This window comes from Lotus japonicus, chromosome 5, assembly GCF_012489685.1.
Source record: "Lotus japonicus ecotype B-129 chromosome 5, LjGifu_v1.2".
NCBI classification, from domain to species: domain Eukaryota; kingdom Viridiplantae; phylum Streptophyta; class Magnoliopsida; order Fabales; family Fabaceae; genus Lotus; species Lotus japonicus.
Genome location: NC_080045.1, coordinates 13311089 through 13331587, shown reverse-complemented (window position 1 = coordinate 13331587; position 20499 = coordinate 13311089). Strand labels below are relative to the sequence as shown.

The window sequence follows — 20499 nt, the reverse complement described above, 5'->3', positions numbered from 1 at the left end:
TCCCAGAAACGCTTACCCCAAATTATAAAATATCCACAAACCTACCACATACCCTCTTCAACCAAACCAAATTTCAGATCCTTCTTCTCCTTCTCCTCTCTGCTCTCACTCTTCTTCTTCATTCAACCATGGCGAATCAACCTGAATCCTCAGATTCGTAAGCTTCTTCTTCATTCTCAGATCTCAATTTCTTGATTGTTTTCGATTTCACAAACCCTGATTGTTTCTGTGTTACCTTTTCAGGAAGGGAACGAAGCGGGACTACAGCACCGCGATCCTGGAACGCAAGAAGGCGCCGAACCGTCTCGTCGTCGACGAGGCCGTAAACGATGATAACTCCGTCGTCGCTCTTCACCCTGAAACCATGGAGAAGCTTCAACTCTTCCGCGGTGACACAATTCTCATCAAGGTAAATTCTCATAAACCCCAGTTTTGTTTTTCTGTTTCAGATTAGGGGAATTGCTCTTACTTGATGTTAGGGTTTGATTTGATTGGTAAACTATGTGATTTTATTGTAAAGGTGAGTTTTTTAATTTTTTTGTTGGTTGATTTTAGGGGAAGAAGAGGAAAGACACAATTTGTATTGCACTTGCTGATGATACGTGTGAGGAGCCGAAGATAAGGATGAACAAGGTTGTGAGGAACAATCTTAGGGTTAGGCTTGGAGATGTTGTTTCTGTTCATCAGTGTGCTGATGTTAAATATGGGAAGCGAGTTCACATTCTTCCTGTGGATGATACCATTGAAGGAGTCACTGGGAATCTCTTTGATGCATACTTGAAACGTGAGTTTCTTGCTGTTTCAGTGTTTTTTGTTGGTAGTTTGATTCATTATCTGATGTTGGTGTCTTTTGATTGAGAATAGGATTAATATAGTTAGTCAAACAATTCTTATTTCTTAGGTGGACACAGTTTTTATAGATGCATGTAATCATCAGGGTTTATGAAAATAATAATGAAAAAGATATCAGGGCTAATGTCAAATTTATAATATTATCTTGTTTTTGATTGGTTATGTATTTTTTATTTATTTTAACATATTTTGTTAATAAGATGGTCTGATAAATTGGCAAGAAGAATACTGTGTTTTCTACACATTGAAAATTAGTGACCCTTTTGAATAACTATTGGCTTCCCTAGGCTTAACTACAACATGGATGAAAAACTAATCTTTTCATTGAAGTCAAATGGCAGTAGCACATATTTTAAGTCCTGTTCTGTCACTTTTTATTGGGTTCTGTTTGGCTTACTAACACAGCTGCTGCATTCTATTTCATTATGAATACTGAGTCTAGTTTTTCTTTTGCAGCTTATTTCCTGGAGGCATATCGTCCTCTAAGGAAGGGAGATTTCTTCCTTGTGAGAGGGGGGATGAGAAGTGTGGAATTCAAGGTTATTGAAACCGACCCTGCTGAGTATTGTGTTGTTGCTCCAGACACTGAGATCTTTTGTGAAGGAGAACCTATTAAAAGAGAAGATGAGCAACGATTGGATGAGGTTGGTTATGATGATGTTGGTGGGGTTAGAAAGCAGATGGCACAGATTAGGGAACTGGTGGAACTGCCATTGAGGCATCCACAATTATTCAAGTCTATTGGTGTTAAGCCACCGAAAGGAATTCTGCTGTATGGACCCCCTGGGTCTGGTAAAACTTTAATTGCCCGAGCAGTTGCAAACGAAACCGGTGCCTTCTTTTTCTGCATCAATGGCCCTGAGATCATGTCAAAACTGGCTGGTGAGAGTGAAAGCAATCTGCGTAAGGCATTTGAGGAAGCTGAGAAAAATGCTCCCTCTATCATCTTCATTGATGAGATAGATTCTATTGCTCCAAAAAGGGAGAAGACTCATGGTGAAGTTGAGAGACGTATTGTCTCTCAGCTCTTGACCCTCATGGATGGGCTTAAGTCCCGTGCCCATGTAATTGTTATGGGAGCCACTAACCGTCCCAATAGCATTGACCCTGCTCTTCGAAGGTTTGGAAGGTTTGACAGGGAGATAGACATTGGTGTGCCCGATGAGATTGGGCGTCTTGAGGTTCTTCGTATCCATACTAAAAATATGAAGCTTGCCGAAGATGTAAGATTGAATCCCCCTTGAATTATGGATTAATTTGAACTTTTTGATATCTGACAAATTTGTCCATTTTGTGATTTGTAGGTTGATTTAGAAAGGATTTCTAAGGACACCCATGGATATGTTGGTGCTGATCTAGCGGCTCTGTGTACTGAAGCTGCGCTTCAGTGCATCAGAGAGAAAATGGACGTGATTGACTTGGATGATGAGTCCATTGATGCTGAGATACTGAACTCAATGGCAGTGTCTAATGAGCATTTCCATACTGCTCTTGGATCAAGCAATCCTTCTGCTCTCCGTGAAACAGTTAGTTTTCTAGCCGTTTTTATTTCAGCTCTACATTTGCTCTCATCTTGTTTTCCCCACCTTGGTATACCTTGTGATTACTCCTTTTGAACTTTTGGTTTTCTAACTCTGTCTTTGCTAATGAACCAGGTTGTTGAAGTACCTAATGTCAGCTGGGAAGATATCGGTGGTCTTGAGAATGTTAAGAGAGAACTCCAAGAGGTAACTAGAGCTCTTCATTAAATTACATCATTCTAGTTTATTATCATCAACCTCTGGGTTTTAATAATGCTCTCTTTTGCAGACTGTCCAATATCCAGTGGAGCACCCAGAGAAATTCGAGAAGTTTGGAATGTCACCTTCAAAGGGGGTTCTTTTCTATGGTCCTCCTGGTTGTGGTAAAACCCTTTTGGCAAAAGCTATTGCTAACGAATGTCAGGCTAATTTCATCAGTGTCAAAGGACCTGAGCTACTCACTATGTGGTTTGGAGAAAGTGAAGCTAATGTCAGGGAAATTTTTGACAAAGCTCGTGGTTCTGCGCCATGTGTCCTATTCTTTGATGAACTTGACTCCATTGCAACTCAGGTTTGTTGTGCCATACTAAGCTATGATTTGGACTTCAGATAAAGCTTTTGTTTTCTAAAACATTGTTTTATTCCCTTAAAAAATATATTAAATACAGCAAGTTAGTGTGCCTATAGGCTCTGCTTAATTTTATCTTCTTATTAGGTGTATTTAAATTAAATCTTGTGTGCTTTATCTTGCAGAGAGGCAGTAGTGTAGGAGATGCTGGTGGTGCTGCTGATAGGGTTCTGAATCAACTGCTTACAGAAATGGATGGAATGTCAGCGAAGAAAACTGTGTTTATCATTGGGGCCACTAATCGGCCAGACATCATAGACCCTGCTCTTCTACGACCGGGCCGTCTGGACCAATTGATTTATATTCCCCTTCCGGACGTGGATTCTCGGCATCAGATATTCAAAGCTTGCTTGAGAAAATCCCCCATCTCAAAAGATGTTGATCTTGGAGCTCTTGCCAAGTATACTCAAGGCTTCAGCGGTGCTGATATTACCGAGATTTGCCAGCGTGCATGCAAGTATGCCATAAGGGAGAACATTGAGAAGGTACAGTTTTTTGAGACCCCTTTTTCACTGTGATATATTTACTAATATACGTTGATTACTATTAAAATTAAAATTTTCAATTGGATTCAACGTAAAGCTAATTTTCCCCCCTAACTTCTCTGGGCAGGATATTGAGAGAGAAAGGAGGAGAAGTGATAATCCTGAGGCTATGGAAGAGGATATTGAAGACGAAGATGTAGCTGAGATAAAAGCAGCTCACTTTGAAGAGTCAATGAAATATGCACGAAGGAGTGTAAGTGATGCTGACATTCGAAAGTACCAGGCGTTTGCCCAAACATTGCAGCAATCAAGAGGGTTTGGATCGGAGTTCAGGTTTGCAGATACCAGTGCCGGTGGGACTGCCGCTGCCGCTGCCGCTGCCACTGATCCATTTGCAAGTGCTGGTGGTGGTGATGAAGATGATCTATATAGTTAGGTCAACCTTTGTTTTATCTTTTACTTTGGAACGACAATGCTACCTAATTTAAGCTCTTCACATTTTCTGTTTGAAGTCAGGCTTCGATTGGATTATTATTACTGTCTTTGCTCCTTAAAATGCTTTGTTAACTTACATGTGTGGCTAGCATTAGTTGCGAGCCTCTTTGCAAGTTGGGAAGAATTATTTGGACAGGTGCTGAAGCCTTTGTCTCTGCACTTTTTGGTGCCAATATTGTTATAATTTCTGAATCAAGCAGTGTTATTTACAAGTAAATAGTTTTCTTCAATATATCAAATACTAAATTCTGAATTTCCACTTACTCTAAATCAAATATTTATGAACCAAGTAGTGTTTATAAACTTTTTAGTAAACGTCAGGTATAGTTCACCGATTGATAAAAGTGACCTCCCAATTGGACGGACTTGGTCCATAAATTCGATCGATGGTTTGTTAAGGGTGTGATATCAATACCAAATCCAACCGCCGTACTTAACTGATGCTCACATATGGCAGTGGTCTACTTTTAATCAAGGGGTTACAAACGTATTTTTTGTGTGGTAACTTTCGTTTAATAGGTATGTTTACGAACTCGTTTAGTTTACCGTTAGAAATTAATAGGATGCACGGGTACTGGTACGGTACCGGGTACGGTACCGGATACGGGGTACGACGTTTTCAAAAAATCCTAGGTGCGGGTACGGTCGGGTACGTTAATATAGATATATGTACATTTATGTATATAGTGAAGTAAAAATAGAAAATATAGGCTATAATCAAACCTCTAACATAGACAATAGCACAATTTTGAGGAGAAAAAACGGCATGAAGCAATGAAGGTGAGAACTGAGAATGTGAGAGAAGTAAATTAGGTATTATTTACTTGCTGGGAATTTTTTTTAATTGTTTAATTATTAAATTAGTAAAAAAGTTTTTTAGGTAAGCCAAATTGTATTAAGGTGCACAAAAAGTGTTAAAAGTAAAAAAGTTCAAGACAAAGAAGAAGAGGGGAGGAAAATGCAAAAGTAAACAGCAAAGCTGTAACCAAACCAGAGGAAAAAACAGGGAAACAGAGGGGAATGACTCAAAAGAACAAAAGACGCAGTGAGAGAAAGCATCACACAGATGAATGGCTTTCCCTTCCCTGCCCGACTCCTTAACCTCTGAATCCAGCACAAAAGAAGTGCAAGCCCTCCAATCCCGCCACTCTATTGATCCCATCTCAGCCATCCTACTGCAGCAAAGACACACGATAACAGAGACCAGTGCCAATTTTTACATCAGAGTACCCAATTACGTACCCGTGCCGCACCGCCGACGTACCCAATGACCCACGACGTACCCGGCGTTTTTCGGTGCGCACCGAAGCGCACCGGAGCGTACCCACGGCGTACCCGCACCCGGTGCGCAGCCGGTACGGGTGCGGGGGCAGAAATGCCGTACCCGTGCTTCACAGGAAATTATTGATGATTATAGTGAATGTATTAGAGCATCTTCAATACTAGTTTCTTAGTTCTTAACACTATTTATGTAGGTCACATGTGCTTAAGCAACTTTTTACAGACTTTGCTTCAAACATGATTTCTTAGTTCTTAGTTCTTAGCACTATTAATCTGGTTCCACAATACCATTATATTAGTAATATTTTTTATTTTCATATAATTTTAATTTAAATGATAATTCAATACTTAAATTAAATCAGTTGATGATTGAGAGAAAATTTTGATTATTTATGGTAAAAACTCAAAAAGTAAAACTCCTTATATAAGAACTAGTTCTTACTTTTAACAATTAAAAACTCCACGTCAGCCCCCTCCAAAGGTTAAGAACTCAGTTCTTAGTTCTTAGCTCAGAAATAAGAACTAAGAACCTTGCATTGGGGATGCTCTTAGTACTTTATAGCTTAAGATTTTTTTAACGTACTTTATAGCTTAAGCTAATTACATGTAAATATAGTGATTGCACAACTTATATATGCCATAAAATATATAAAGACACTCGAAGGAGACCTTCAAAGAATCAGTTAGTAACAAACTACCCAAGCTCGCTGGGGGATGCCACCAAGAGCAAATGATCATCGCCAAAAAGCATAGTTGTTAAACTCGGCTCGGGCTGGCCGGTTCGACTGGTGGAACTGGAACTCGATGGCCTGATCAGTCTGAGCCACTAATCAGATCGATTAGCAATCAAACAAGTTAGAACCAGTTCAGCTTGGCCGGTTCAGTAATTAAACCGGTGACGTGGCCGGTTTTTTCTAGCATCATTTGTTATGAAAAAAAATTAAAAAATGCCTTGGAATGGATTCGAACTCCTCCTTCCCTAAAGGATAAAAAGGTGTACACTAACCACTAGGCTAGCCAATCTTTGGTATTTAAAAACTAAAACAAAATAGCCACATGCGATCTTCTGGTAAGTATGGATCGGTATTACTATCACAAAAAATAATTTAAACAACAATCTATAATAATTATATGTGGATTTATTTTAATATATATCATATTTAATAACAATAATTTAAAATGAGTTATTTGTGTGCTTTTTTATTATGATTAACTAGTATTTTTTACCCGTGCATTGCACGGGGGCATTCATTTTTATTTTGTATTGTGTTTTCTTATGGTTTTTTTTATTTATTCGTATGAAAAGGAGAAAAAATAATATTATTTGCGATAATTATATTTTTTTTGTCAAAGTATTATTTATGTTTTTAATTATGTTTTTTTTGTCTACGTTTTTTTTATGAGTGTGTTTGTTTTTTTATTTGTGTTGTTTGTCCTTATTTATCTAATTGATGCTTTGGATTATTCTTTTGGTATAACAATTTTATTGTACGTTACAGATAAAAGTAGTATTTTTTTTGTAAGATCTTATTTAATATTAAATAATAATTGTTCTATCCAAGAACATTGAGATGATGTATAGTACCTAGAGTGTAAGGAACGTGATGTGAGATTCCTAAAGAGAATGAGAGCGTAACCGCTTTAGAGAGAGGAAGTAACTAAATTTCAATCTTGTTATTTCTCAAATGAGCTAAGAGTCCTTTACAATTGGTGTCCATCCCCTATTTATAGATGTGAAGTTGGGCTTGACGCCTCTAACCCCACCTAATGGGCCTCTGAGAGGAGGCCCAAGTCCCTGATCCACTCGTCGCCCTAAGCTGGCGCTACTGGGGCGAGAGACCCTGGGGTCTCGCCCAGTCCACAAGTCCACAAGACACCGAGCTCGGTATGAGAGCTAAGTGTGTCTTTAAGTAGAAAAACTAAGGCGATGGCCATGATAAGCTAATTAATGCTAAAATTTAGGGTCTAATAAAAAAGAACAATGGCCAACATGGCTTGGTAATTAAAGCTTAAAAATTAACATTTTGAACTTCTTGCTGCGTTCCCCTAGCGGCTCGAGTCCACAAGTGGGTTTGTGGCGATGACGCTTGGTTTGCTCGCCTTGTCACATTTATGCACGTGCTATGAATCGTGATATTTTGACATGTGTTGAGCCTGCGCCACGCGTAGCGCCCCAGAGTGGTGCAAAGGTCAGCGAATCCACGAAATCTCAACTGCTATCTTTGAAACGTCTCTTCAAATCATAGTAAAGCTTGCCAATTTGAATTCGAACCAATAAGCTTCAGCCATTGTAACTTTTCATTTAATGCGTTGCCCCTGTTTCCCGAAATCTGCGCCACACTCCCTTGAGTAATCATTCCACCTTTGCCATGATGGAACACGATTTCCCAACCGCTGCTCGTCCCAACTATTAAATTCTCCCTCACCCCCTCATTTACCACTTATGGAATCCTTACAATCTGCTGAAGTTGACAACATTGCGCCCTTTCCCTTTTTCATCTTTATTCTTCCTTTTAGCAGAAATGACTTCCCAACGCCGCACCAAAGGATCCTCCCGATCCCGCAGCGCCGCTCCCGCATCTCCTCCTTTGGTTAACTCTCCTCCCTCCGGAGGATTTCCCCTTATTGAGAGTGAAATCAACGCCTTCTGGCACCGGGTTTTCGCCACCCTGCCCCAGTCCACGAATAAAACCCCCACTCAAGGAGCCATCTGTCAACCTTCTAAGCAGTCCTCTGACGAGTCCGTCACTGAGACAGCCCGCCGGGCAGGTGGGTTTTGCCACGAGAAGTCTCTCGAAGATGTCCTCGTCACCGGGTGATGCATAAGCATCCGCCGACCCTGGCAACATCGCACGATTGAACAAGGCGTGAAAAAACCCCACTTCTTCTACGTCTACGAGTACTTTTTCCTCGACCTGGGGATCAAACTACATTTCTCCCCCTTCCTTCGCCAAGTGATGAGGGAAATTAACGTGGCCCCAAGTCAACTCCATCAGAACGCCTGGGCCTTCATTCGGTGTTTCGAGATTCTTTGCAACGCCGTCGGTCTTGAAGCGAAGACCGCCCTCTTCTTCTATTTCTACGCTGTAGAGCCAAAATCTTTGAAGACCCCGACCCATGGTGGATCTCTTTGAAGTCTCGTACGGGCCGGCATCGCCTCTTCCCCTACAAGAGCAACGTAAAGAAGGGACCCGGGCGCCGGTACTTCCGCATAATCGTGCATCCCACTTACCCAGAAGCTTTCACCCTTCGGGACGGGACTGCTCTGTTCCCTTTCTACTGGACCAAGAGCCCTCGCAACGTTCCGTTTCCGTCTGATGCGTAGTTGAGTGATGAAGATAAAATCATCCTTGGCTTTTTCGCTGGGCTCCCCATCCTCGAGTGCTCACAATTGCTTGAAGCCGCTCGCAAAAACACCCTCCACTCATTTCTAGGAGGAATGAACTTTACTGAAGTCGCACTGAAGCGCGCCCTTGCTGCTAAAGCGTTTGAGTTCCCTCCCGTTTTTAACACTAACGGGATCAAGAGGAAACACGCTGCCGCAAATGCTGATGCTGAGACCGCCGTTTCCCCTTCAAAGAAGCGGACCAGAGGATCCACCTTGGTTTATCCTACGCTTGGATCTTCGATCGATGCTGTTCCATCCGAAACTGCTGGGACAGCCCCAAATGTCGCTGCTCCAGGGTCTGGTGAGTCAGTACCAGACACCGTCCTTCCGCTGGAGATTGACGAGCTGACACCGAGGCCCACCGATGACGCTGCTCAACCTTCCCCCACAAGAAAATCCCAAAAATCCAAAGGGGGCGACTCTGGCACAGATGGAAGGTCTGGGGTCGTGATTCCTTCGCCCCAAAAGTTGAAAAAGAAAAAGAAGAAAGTCAAGAGAGCCAGGACCGGTGAAACATCTGCCCCCCGCCAAGACCTGGTGGGTGGGGATGAACCAAACCCCAAGGGCGAGGCGGGATCCTCGCCCTTCCCTGAGGAAGTCATCGCTGGTCAACACGCTCCTGAAGGCGCTTCCTCCGATGTTCCCCAAACAATCCTTTCTCCTGATTATTCATGCCAACAAATTGAGGTAAGCTCACCCAGAGCCTCCCCCGTCCACACAACGAGTCATAGTGGTGAGGATCAAATTCTCGTCGTCTCACTTTCTCCTCGCTATTCTTCCCCCGCCGCCAGCCATCCGATTATTGATGGACAGAAGAGTTCTGCTTCAAACCGGCAACCTTCCCCTGTTGACTTTATGCTGACTGACCCTTTCCTTGGCAGCATGAGAGGAACTGAGAATCCTGACCTTGATGGTGTGGCGCAAGAAGCCATCTCGAGCCTTTTGCGCGCGGGGTGTCTCTTCGCCAAGTTATCCCAGGATTCAGCTATAGCCGCTGAAGTTGAAGAGCTCCGCCAGAAGGCTGAGGGTTACCGCCTTGCTACGCTCGAAGCGCATGACGAGTGTGACAAGTTGCTGACTCAGGTAGCGGCCCAGATGATTAAACTGAACAATTTGGGTATCGAGATGAGCAGTTGTGAGGCTGACTTGTCCGCTTGTAAAGAGAGAACGGGGGAACTGGAGGATGAGCGGGACGGTCTACAACAGGAACTAAAGGCGAGGGCCGAAACAATTGCCGCGGGCAGGGCAGCTTGTATTGTTAAGGATAGGGAAATCGTGTTCCTGCGTAGTGAGTTGGGGTTGATAAACGAGTCTCTCGCCGAGGTGAGGTCTCAACTAGAAACAAAAGCCAAAGCTGTTGTGGATGCGGAAACCCGTGCGGACTCCGAGATCAGAACTCTCCGGGCAAGGTTAGTGGTCGGGGTTGCTGCTGAGGCTGTGGAAGAGCGTGGCCGTGGTTTCTTCCTCGCCAAATCCCAAGTCCAGTATCTTTACGAAGGAATCAACCTCGGCGGAATGGGAGCCTTCAAGAGGGTTACCCCCCACGGACTGGTCGGCCCTGATGACCCCTCAGGCTTCAATGCTGAGTATTTTGCGGCTGCTGAAAACGCAAGGGAAGAAGAAAACGTTAATGCAGTTTGAGTATTTTGTATTGATTTTCCCTTACCTTTTTGTAATTAACATTTCTCCGTGTTATTTAATGAAAGTTTGTCGCGATTTCGTTTGTCCATTTTTCTCCTCGTGTTCGCCCTTATGCCTTTAAGCTTTGTATTTTGTGCTCGAGTAGCGATTTTGAATGTGTGCCAGTGGAAACTAGGACTTTTGCTCAGTCTTGGACTGAGGCTTTCTTCACACCAATATTTCCCGTAAGAGCAGGTGTGGCCTTGCCGGTTTCGTCCCGACGAGGACTTACAGTTGCTAGGGACCCAATGACCATATAGGTTTACCCAGACTTATGTCTAGTTTTTATTCTCGCCCATATTTCGGGGAGGTCTCGTTTGCCCATATTTCGGGGAGACTTTTGGGATAAGTAGCTTATTCTGGGATAAGTAGCTTATCCTCACACATCGCCAACGAGAGGTCAGCTATTCGCGCCGGACTTTTTGGAGCAATCCCCAGACATCAAGGTCGTGTTAAGATTGCCACCTTCAGGGAATTTTTCCCACCGGGCGAACGTGACATGTTAGTTGAGTTGCTATCTGGGCAGCAGCGGTTAGCGCCGGACTTTTCCAGAGCGATCCCCAGACATCAAGGTCGTGTTGGGATCGCCACCTTCAGGGAATTTTTCCCACCGGGCGAGCGTCATATTATAGTCGAGCTAGTAGTATTGCTTCAGAATATCCTTTTGTATTTGATTTGTAAAAGATTTTACATCGAGGGATGCCTCGTTAAAAAACTCTCGTGACGGAGAAAAAGAGTGCATCTTTATTTTTGGTCCTAATTTTTTGTCCATTTTCTGCGTCCTCGCTCCTGCTTCCCACATGCTTCTGCTTCCGGCCCCTCAGGTCAAAGAATCACTCCCATCACCTCATCTTTCGAGCCTGACGTGCTCGCCACCCACTCATTGTTACTGCGGGGTTGGTTTCTTTCCCCGCCCGCCACATGGTAATGAGGGACTTCTCCTAACTTGCCTTTCTGCTTGCCGCACTTGGATGTCCCCGGCTTGAAAGCTACCGAACCCACCGGCTTCCAATATCTTTCCTCTCTTTTTCCTTTACCTGGGCGGCGACTCACTGGGCTCCCTCTCTCGCCTTCTGCTTGTCTTTAGACCGTTCGCGCTCCCTGTTACCGCTTTTTTCGTCGCTGCATTCGCTGATCCATTCCTTGAATTATCACTCCTTTTCTCTTTTGTTCATCTCGCCCTGTATTCGAGAGATTCAGCTTCCTAAACATTGGCAGTCCCCAAAGAACTGGGTCTTTTGAACTCCAGCTAAAGAGGTCAAAATTGTCCTCTTTAGCTTCTCTAGGCGCCTCTCTTGACTGAGCGTGAGCCTGGGCTCGATCGCCAACACCCCTCTGTTGAATTTATACGTCTCTAAATCCGCGATCACACCTGCCCAATGCTCCTCTGCATGAGGGTCTGTGAGCTATCCATCCTTGCCCGTCCTGCCATCTATCCTAACCTGTCCTTGGCTGCTCTTTGACCTTGCTATCTTCCTGTCAATCATCTGCTTCAATCTCCCCTGTCTGTCTTGATTACCTTGAATGACCTCAACCTCATGACACTTGTGTCCCTCGCCAGCTCCCTTTTTTCCATAGAGACTGAGACAATTGTTATAACACTCTCTCGCCCTCCTCTGATCAACCACAATCTTTCCCACTCTTCCGCACATCAGCGGATATTTCACCGCCAGGTGAGCCATCGAAATTACCGCGCAGAGGCAATTGAGCGTGTTCCTTCCAATGATGACGTTGTATGATGCCACAACCTGCAACACAAGACACCTTACGCGGAGAAGCTTGGCATTCTCGTCGACACCAAAAATTGTGTCCAAATCTATATATCCGCGTACCCAGACTTGCTCGCCCGAGAAGCCTACCAACGTTCTTGTGTAGGGCATCAAATCTTTGTCCGTCAGTCCTAACTGATCAAACGCATCGCCGTAGATAATGTCGGCAGAGCTTCTCTGGTCCGAAAGAACTTGCCGCACATTGAAACTGTTGATCCTTATCATTACAACCACAAGATCATCCTTGTGCGTCTTGATCCCCTTGAAATATGTTGATGATATCACAATATCTAGATGCTGGAAACCAAATAGGGTCTCATACTGTTGCACTAATGTCACTGCTCTCACGTGCCTTCGCCTCGCCGAGGCCGTGTCACCGCATCCACCAAAGCCACCCGCGATTGTGTTTATTGTCCCAATTGGCGGCTCAAGATCTTTATTAAAGGTTTCTTCCGCCCCCTTCTTCCTTGTTGCCAGTGTTTCCTTTTTGTCAGCGGTTGGCGTACGGTGGCGGTCGTCCCGCCTGCGGTCATCCTGCTGGCGGCCCCCTTTGTACCAGTTTCCCTGCTGTCGTTCTCCATTCCACCGATTACCGTGGTCATTCATCTGCGATCGCCCCGCCCGAATGAGTCTCTCAATTTCGTTTCTCAGTGTAAAGCAATCCCCCGTGTCATGGCCTGCTGAGCGGTGATACTCGCACCACGTCGTTTTATCCAACGCCGCTCGAGGCGGGTCGGTCTCTTTCTCGCCTTCCTCAACTGCGTGGGTCGCCTTGACCTCACGAAGTAGCTCCGTAAAATGTGCATTTAGACTCTTCCCTGACTCCTTCACAGCCTTTTCCCCTGTCCTCACTTTCCTGTCTCGCCTCTTGCTGCCCTCTCCTCTCTCCTTACTCTGTTTTCCTTCTGGCGTCGCGTCCCTCTGTTCGCCATCCTTCTCCTTTTTTGCGCGCCTTCGCTTGAAAGCATCATCCTCATCATCCAGAATGTAGGTGTTTGCTCACGCCTGGATCTCTGCCATGGACCGAGCCGGCTTACGGCTCAATTTGCTATTCAGCTTCCCCGGCTGCAACCCGTTCTTGAAGGCACACGCACACGCATGTGGCTCTGATTCCTCAATCTTGACGGACGCCGCGCTGAATCGTTTCACGTACTGCTTCAGAGTCTCGCCCTCGGACTGGCGGACATTGTACAGATCCTCAATTGTCACCTGCTTGGTTTTACTGGCGGAAAACTAGACGTGGAACTTTGATGAGAACCATGCCATGGCCGTGATGGATCCTCGGGGTAGAGTTGTTAACCATGCCATGGTCGTGCCTTTGAACGTAGCTGGAAACATCCTGTTCTTTACAGCGTCGGAAGCGGCACTAATTACCATTTTTGTGTTAAAATATAGCAGGTGCTCCTTGGGATCAGCTTTCCCGCTATACGTCTCGAGGACAATATTCTTCATGTTATCCGGGATAACCACCTCCCTCACTGTCGCCGAGAACGGTTCAAATTCAGCCACGGCTTCCGCTTCGCGCTCCCCTTCATCTTGTTGCTCGTAACGATAATATTCCAACTGTTCATGTAAGTAATCGTTTCGCTGCCGTATACCATCGACGCTACGGATCAAGCGCCACCAATCTTGTCCGGAGATCGGTGCTTGAGGTGCCGGAGTCTCCTCTCCCGAAGCTCCGGGTGAATGCACCGGTGACCTCTGCTGCTCCGGTGAAGTTGGCGGAGAAGGTAGTGGAGGCGTTGGAGAAGGAGGATGTGGAGGTGGTGGCGGAGGAGTTAACTGATCGGTTTCTTCACGGTGAACCTGCTCGCGTCGCGGCCTGCCTCTCACGCGACGTAGAGGCGAACCGCGCCGCCGTGTCCGATCTTCGTCGCGTCGCCGATGACGTGTCTCCATCGATCTTCGCCAGTGAACCGAAGAACTCGACCGAAAAAATCTAAAAACCGAAGAAAATCACACAGAAAATCGAACTTCTCTGGACCAAATCGCAATCCACGTAGTTCGGGAATCGAAATCTACCGTTCCCCACAGACGGCGCCAAATGTTCTATCCAAGAACATTGAGATGATGTATAGTACCTAGAGTGTAAGGAACATGATGTGAGATTCCTAGAGAGAATGAGAGCGTAACCGCTTTAGAGAGAGGAAGTAACTGAATTTCAATCTTGTTATTTCTCAAATGAGCTAAGAGTCCTTTACAATTGGTGTCCATCCCTTATTTATAGATGTGAAGTTGGGCTTGGCGCCTCTAACCCCACCTAATGGGCTTGTTGGGCCTCTGAGAGGAGGCCCAAGTCCCTGATCCACTCGTCGCCCTAAGCTGGCGCTCCTGGGCGAGGGACCCTGGGGTCTCGCCCAGTCCAATAATAAACTCATTTAAACTAATTTTGAGGTTAACAGTAGAAAGCTAGTATAAAATAACATTAATGAATGAAGTTTAAGGGGAGGTTTTTTTTTTTTTTTGCATCACATGCTTTTTATTTTTATTTTAGTATTTATTATGTATATTTTTTTTAGTGATATCATATTTAATATTTTTTTGGGTACAATATCATATTTAATATTATGTTTACCCTATGACATTCTATAACTCATATAAATTAAATAATAATAAAATTCAATTCAAATAATTTTGAGGTTAATAATAGAAAACTATAGACTAATTAATATTAATGGAGGAAGTTCAAAGGGAAATGGACAGTGGAGGTTTTTTTATTGAATGGTCTTTAACTTTTAAATTTTATTGTTAATATTAATTATTACTTTATAATGATTCGACAAATTTAAAGTAATAATGTGTGTCATGGAATTATCTAAGTTTTAATGTAAATTTTTTCCTATGAAATTTCATAACTCATATGAATTAAATAACATACTTGCTTAAATACTAAATTTGTTCTTTATTAATATTAGGTTTTGTTATTCGTAATCATAAAATTAAGTATTGGTAAAAATTATAATTATATTAACGTTGACACATAAACTTGAAAGTAATAAATATGTAAAAAGTAAATAATTCATAGTTTTTTTATTTGGTTACAAATAACTCATAGTTTATTCATACTAAACCTAATATAAAGTAGGATGAAATTAAGTTAAACCCGTCAAGATAAAATTTCCACAATCTAAGTAAATTTGGACCTTCTCACATGAAAAAATAAGAGAAGTTGTAAGCTATGAACACTTATTTGTGAACATGTACATCTGAAAGTTAGATCAGAAGAAAGCTTTGTATATATGCAATATGCATCTTGGAGAAATTGAGTATTAGTGGCTATTGAGGAGAACGATGCAATGTAGAGTAAAGTAATGAAGAATGGAAAAAAAGTAAGAAACAACATAGTATTAGGGTCATTCATTTAAGGAAGCAATGTTAGAGGATAAACTCATATGGATTATTGTTATTTAGAAGATGAAATTAGTTTTCATGTGGTATTATATGTCCCTTATTTTATAAAATAAATTAGTACTATAAACTTTTGTTTTTTCAGAGATGATCAATTAAATTGAAAATGATGTTAACTATATTAAATTATACAAAATCAAATTTTGTTGTAGGAGTAGTGTCACTTGTAGCCTCCTTAGTTTTTGAGTTGCTCATTCAAGTAATCTTGTATTTATGCTTTATGACTCTATATTTTCTAGCAGATGCTTGAACCATAACATTTTGAATCGCATAAACTTTGTTATGGTAACAATAAATAATTTGAATTAGGTACCATGAAAGTGGGGAAAACAAAAAAGTGATTACATTTTCAACGATTAAGAGTAGCTCAATACTATTAACAATTTGAGGTTTATTAAAATCCCTTATTTCCCACACATGGAGCACACGAACTGTTTGAGTCATCTTACACAACAAAAAGTTGAGCAAAGCAAAGAGAAATTAATTTTTTAGGTGTTTCAATTTTACATGATGAAATCAAGTTAAAGATCATCATGAAATATAAAGCATGTTAGAACACATGTAAACATTCTAGGTCAGTACATCAATAGCTAGCTGTTGGATATATGTACCTGGAGAAATGTCTTGAAGCTTGAGCCTTTGAAGAAATAAAAGCAAATCCTTCAACAAAGCTTATGTGAAGTGCACATTTTGAATGAGTATTGACACTTATTAATTTAAATAGTGGTAGAGAAAAAGGCTAGTGATAGTCTTTTTTTTCTTTTGCTAAGATCTTATTTAATATTAAGCATACCTTTTTGAATTTCATAACTCATGAAATAAATTATAGTAAATTTTTATTGAAAGAAATTTTCAATTAATATATAGTAGAAATCTATAGAATGACATTGACGAAAAAAGTTAAAGAGAGTTTTTTTTTATTGAGTGACCTTTAACTTTTAAGGTTTATTGTTAATATTAATTATTAGTTAATTAATACTTCAACAAACCTAAACTAATAATATGTGTCGTATGGAATTCATAACCATATCACATTTAATATTTAATTTTGACCTATAATAAATTTTTTTAAAATAATTTTGAGCTTAATAGTAGAAACTTATATAATAACATTGATTGAGGAAGTTCAAGGGGAATATCGAACGGCTGAGATTAAAAGTCTGTTGACTATCGAACGGTTCTGAAAAATCATGTATGAAATAATATGTATAATTACTTAAAAGCTCATAGGTAAAAATAACTATATGAAACATTTTTTATTGATAGACTATTTTACCCTCGAGGTTGCTAAACTTCTCCTCACATATAAATAAATAAATATAAATACCTTTTTGAATTTCATAACTTATAAGAAATAATAAATAATAAATTTATTTAAAACAATTTTAAATTAATAGTATAAGTCTATAAAATGACATTGATGAAGGAAGTTCAAGAGGAAGGATAAAGGAGTTTTTTTTTTTTTAATTAAGTGACCTTTAACTTTTAAGGTTTATTAATAATATTAATTATTAGTTGATTAATACGTCAACAAACCTAAAATAATACTATGTGTCTTATGGAATTCATAACTAATATCATATTTAATATAAATTTTGACCTAAGACTCCATAACTCATATAAATTAAATAATAATAAATTTATTTAAATAATTTTGAGCTTAATAGTTGAAAGTTATATACTAACACTGATGGAGGAAGTTCAAGGGGAATATCGAACGACTGATATTAAAAGTTTGTTGAATATCAAACCGGGTTCAGAAAATCCACATATGAAATAATATGTATAATTACTTAAAAGCTCATAGGTAAAAAAATGAAACATTGTTTAATCAATGAATTGTAAAAGGAGAAAAAAAGGTTTCATTGTACCGGAATAAAAGAAAAGATTATCATTTGTCTAACTTACATTGGTTGAAGATTAAACTGTCAAAGAAATAGAAGCAAACATCATACAATTGTGCAAAAAAGATAATGAAACACAATTAGAGGAATAATCAAGGAGATGACTTTAACATTTTATGAAGAAAAAGTATTTTTGAAACGAAATAGAAGTTACAAACAAATCATAATAATATTGATAATCAATAGCGAAGAACAAAACATGCATAAATTACAAAAGTAAAATAAAAATATGTAACTTTCATCTATTTAATAAGTTATAACAACATGCATATTGCGAATAAAGAACTGAATCTTACAGGAGTGAGAGATGCCGAATGAGAAAAAATAAGACCGTTTGGGAAGAACGTAGCATGAGAACAAAATCTGAAGAAGAAATGATGACGAAATCATAATAGATAAATCAAAAGGGATAAATAAGGCGAAAAGAAGAAGGGTTCTTACCGGATGAAAGATGATGATGAAGAAAAGCATCAATGCCTGAAATGAAAAGTGATGAAGAAGAAGTGACTGATGGAGAAGAAAAGTCGCAAAAGAAAAATTTCTAACCTGATGGAAGATCTTCTTGTGCTGGAATGATGTTGTTGGAGAATCCTAATCGGAGTGATTTCCTGCACATGAATGGAGATGTTGAAGATCAAAATGAGAGAGATGAAAATAAATTTAAAGGGGAATGGAAATATGTTTTATATATGGAAGAAGAAGGAAGAGACTCTTGGTGATTTTGTAATCATAATCCATAATCAGGAGTTACAAAAGCAACAAATAAAACGACTAAGAATATGAAAAGGTTGTATACAAAGGGTTTCATAAGAAAAAAGATCAACGGTTAAGATTAGAAGCAATGAATGGCCAAGATTAATTTCATATTGAATTACTCACAAATTTACGTATATGACCATGGTAAAATATTCATTCATGAGTCATAGTCTATTGCATGACTATTTTACCCTCCTTGTTGCCAAACTTTTATATAATATATAGATATAGATATAGATATAGATAGATATAGATATAGATATAGATAGATATAGATAGATATAGATAGATAGATATAGATATAGATATAGATATAGATGTAGATATAGATAGATAGATATAGATAGAAGCGTATAACCTATGTTTTTTATGATATTTTTAACTTATATGTGATATTTTATGGTAGTAAAACATTTCTTGTCGGTTGATTAATTAGGTATTTGTGTGATGGTAATGATTTTTAATTTAAAGTATGAAGTTATTGATCAATGATAGTATTATTAATTTCTCAGAATTTTTTTTTTTAAAATACACCGAGTCAAGCAATCGAACCAAATATCCAGTGGTCGGACTAGTGACCCATTGACCTAGTACCTTGATTGAGTCGAGTTTAATAAAACTGCCAAAAAAATATGGGGCATAGCAATGACGTTGAGATGACACCTAGTTCATCTGGGATAGAGCCTCCATAGAATTTGAGAAACAATCTACCACGCGACAACCGTGGTCCCATGCTAAACTCAAACCATGATAAAGAGCTATGAGTTCTAGCCGGAGAATATCAGGAGCATCCAAAAAATCATAGAATCCCCTGATCCATATGCCGGAAGGGTCCCTAATGCACCCACCAAAGCTACCTCTCTTCGGCATGCCTAGCACACTACCATCCACATTTAGTACTTCTATGTTATTGAAGGTTAAGGGCTTCGGTAGATATGATTTGCGGCCTCGGCTTGGTTTTTAATGTGGTAATAAATTATTTAAATTTTTTGTCATAATTGACATCTTTAGCTTTGGTCGAGATTTCACCGACGGTTAATAATGTGGTGGTAACTACTCCCACCAAAAGTTAAATTACTGCCAATTTTACTGATGGTTTGACCATTGCTAAATTACAAAAATTTATCTTGCTAAAATGAACAATTTATTACTAGTTTTGAAGTCTCAACACCCACTTAATCATACGACTCCGATTTCTTTTGCACTCTCTTAGAAAACCCATAGTTCTCTATTTTCTCAGAAAATTTCTCTCACTGTTGAGCATCTCATGGTCGCTGCCGCCACTCCTGCTCCCCTGTTGCCGCTCCTCCTGCACCACTGACGTCGTCGCTCGTGCGCGCTAAGTGAAACTTATCAGGTTTGTTAGATCGTGATCTATATGTCAAAGACCAAAATCAAATTTAACCCCATAAAAATTTAATTGAGAGAAAAAAAAACTCGAACACACTTTTTTTTTGTTTACAGTGGAAAAAAGAACACACTTGCTTTAGTTCCAATATCTTTGTTCGCCAAGATGGCAATAATGCGGCTGACTATATGGCGCGGAATGCCTCTACCTTTACCAATGAGGTTTGGGTGGAGGATCGGAATGACCGTCGGGTTTAGCCCTGTTGTTGTTGGATGATTATTTGGCTTCTATGCCACTTTGATTTAATAGAATCATGTTCCTTTCAAAAAAAAAAAAACTACAAACTTCTTATTTTCAAAAAAAATCTACAAACTTCTTTTGTGGAATGAAAACTGGAATAAGTAAATCAATTCTGGCTCTTAATATTCTCTTTCTCTTCCGTTTTTTATAAATATCATCAATTAATTCCATTTAATAATTAACTTTTTATGTATTTAAAATAGATGTATCACCTAATAAGGGTGTACTCATAATCTTTTTCATAAAAATTTGATGTCATGATGACATAGTCTAACCATGCATGTGACAATGAAATTGAAATTTATTGTACTCCCTTACTGTCTCATTTCTCATTTCATCAACAAAATTGCACCATGTTATTTAAAAAATTTTGCTTATCTAAAAAAAATTTAAAAATCACTTATAGAAAATTATAACTGACATATTTATAGCTATTTTTAGAGTTGTCTCAATAACCACTGAGAAAATTTAAGTCACTATAATCCTAAGTGGACTAATAATATCAAAACCTTTTTTCAATTAATATGGCACAATTTTTTAAGTTGGACATGAAAGCAAACACGGACATAACTTAATGCCTCCGTATGAAAGCTCAAGTGGTAGGAGCTGGAGGCCGGGACATATGAGTTGAATAGAGGGAGATCGATCCAGTGATCGATTCCTGGCGAGTACAATTTATCTTTAT

At 40.1% G+C, this 20499-nt stretch overlaps 1 protein-coding gene across 1 annotated transcript; it reads left to right on the top strand.

The window, feature by feature from the left end:
• LOC130717047 (cell division control protein 48 homolog E-like) lies at nucleotides 1–4197 on the top strand. The gene is made up of 9 exons (XM_057567150.1): nucleotides 1–157; nucleotides 244–409; nucleotides 556–784; nucleotides 1309–2075; nucleotides 2157–2378; nucleotides 2508–2579; nucleotides 2662–2943; nucleotides 3126–3485; nucleotides 3613–4197. The coding sequence occupies exons 1-9, from the start codon at nucleotides 129–131 to the stop codon at nucleotides 3919–3921; spliced, it is 2436 nt and encodes an 811-aa protein (XP_057423133.1). The 5' UTR covers nucleotides 1–128; the 3' UTR covers nucleotides 3922–4197.
• The last annotated feature ends 16302 nt before the right edge of the window (nucleotides 4198–20499 follow it).

Bases quoted from the DNA above. Each gene is read 5' to 3' on its own strand.
- LOC130717047 (XM_057567150.1), top strand. From the start codon at position 129: ATGGCGAATCAACCTGAATCCTCAGATTC. The intron at 2,076-2,156 runs GTAAGATTGAAT...TGTGATTTGTAG, and splicing joins ATATGAAGCTTGCCGAAGAT to GTTGATTTAGAAAGGATTTC. The intron at 2,944-3,125 runs GTTTGTTGTGCC...TTTATCTTGCAG, and splicing joins TTGACTCCATTGCAACTCAG to AGAGGCAGTAGTGTAGGAGA.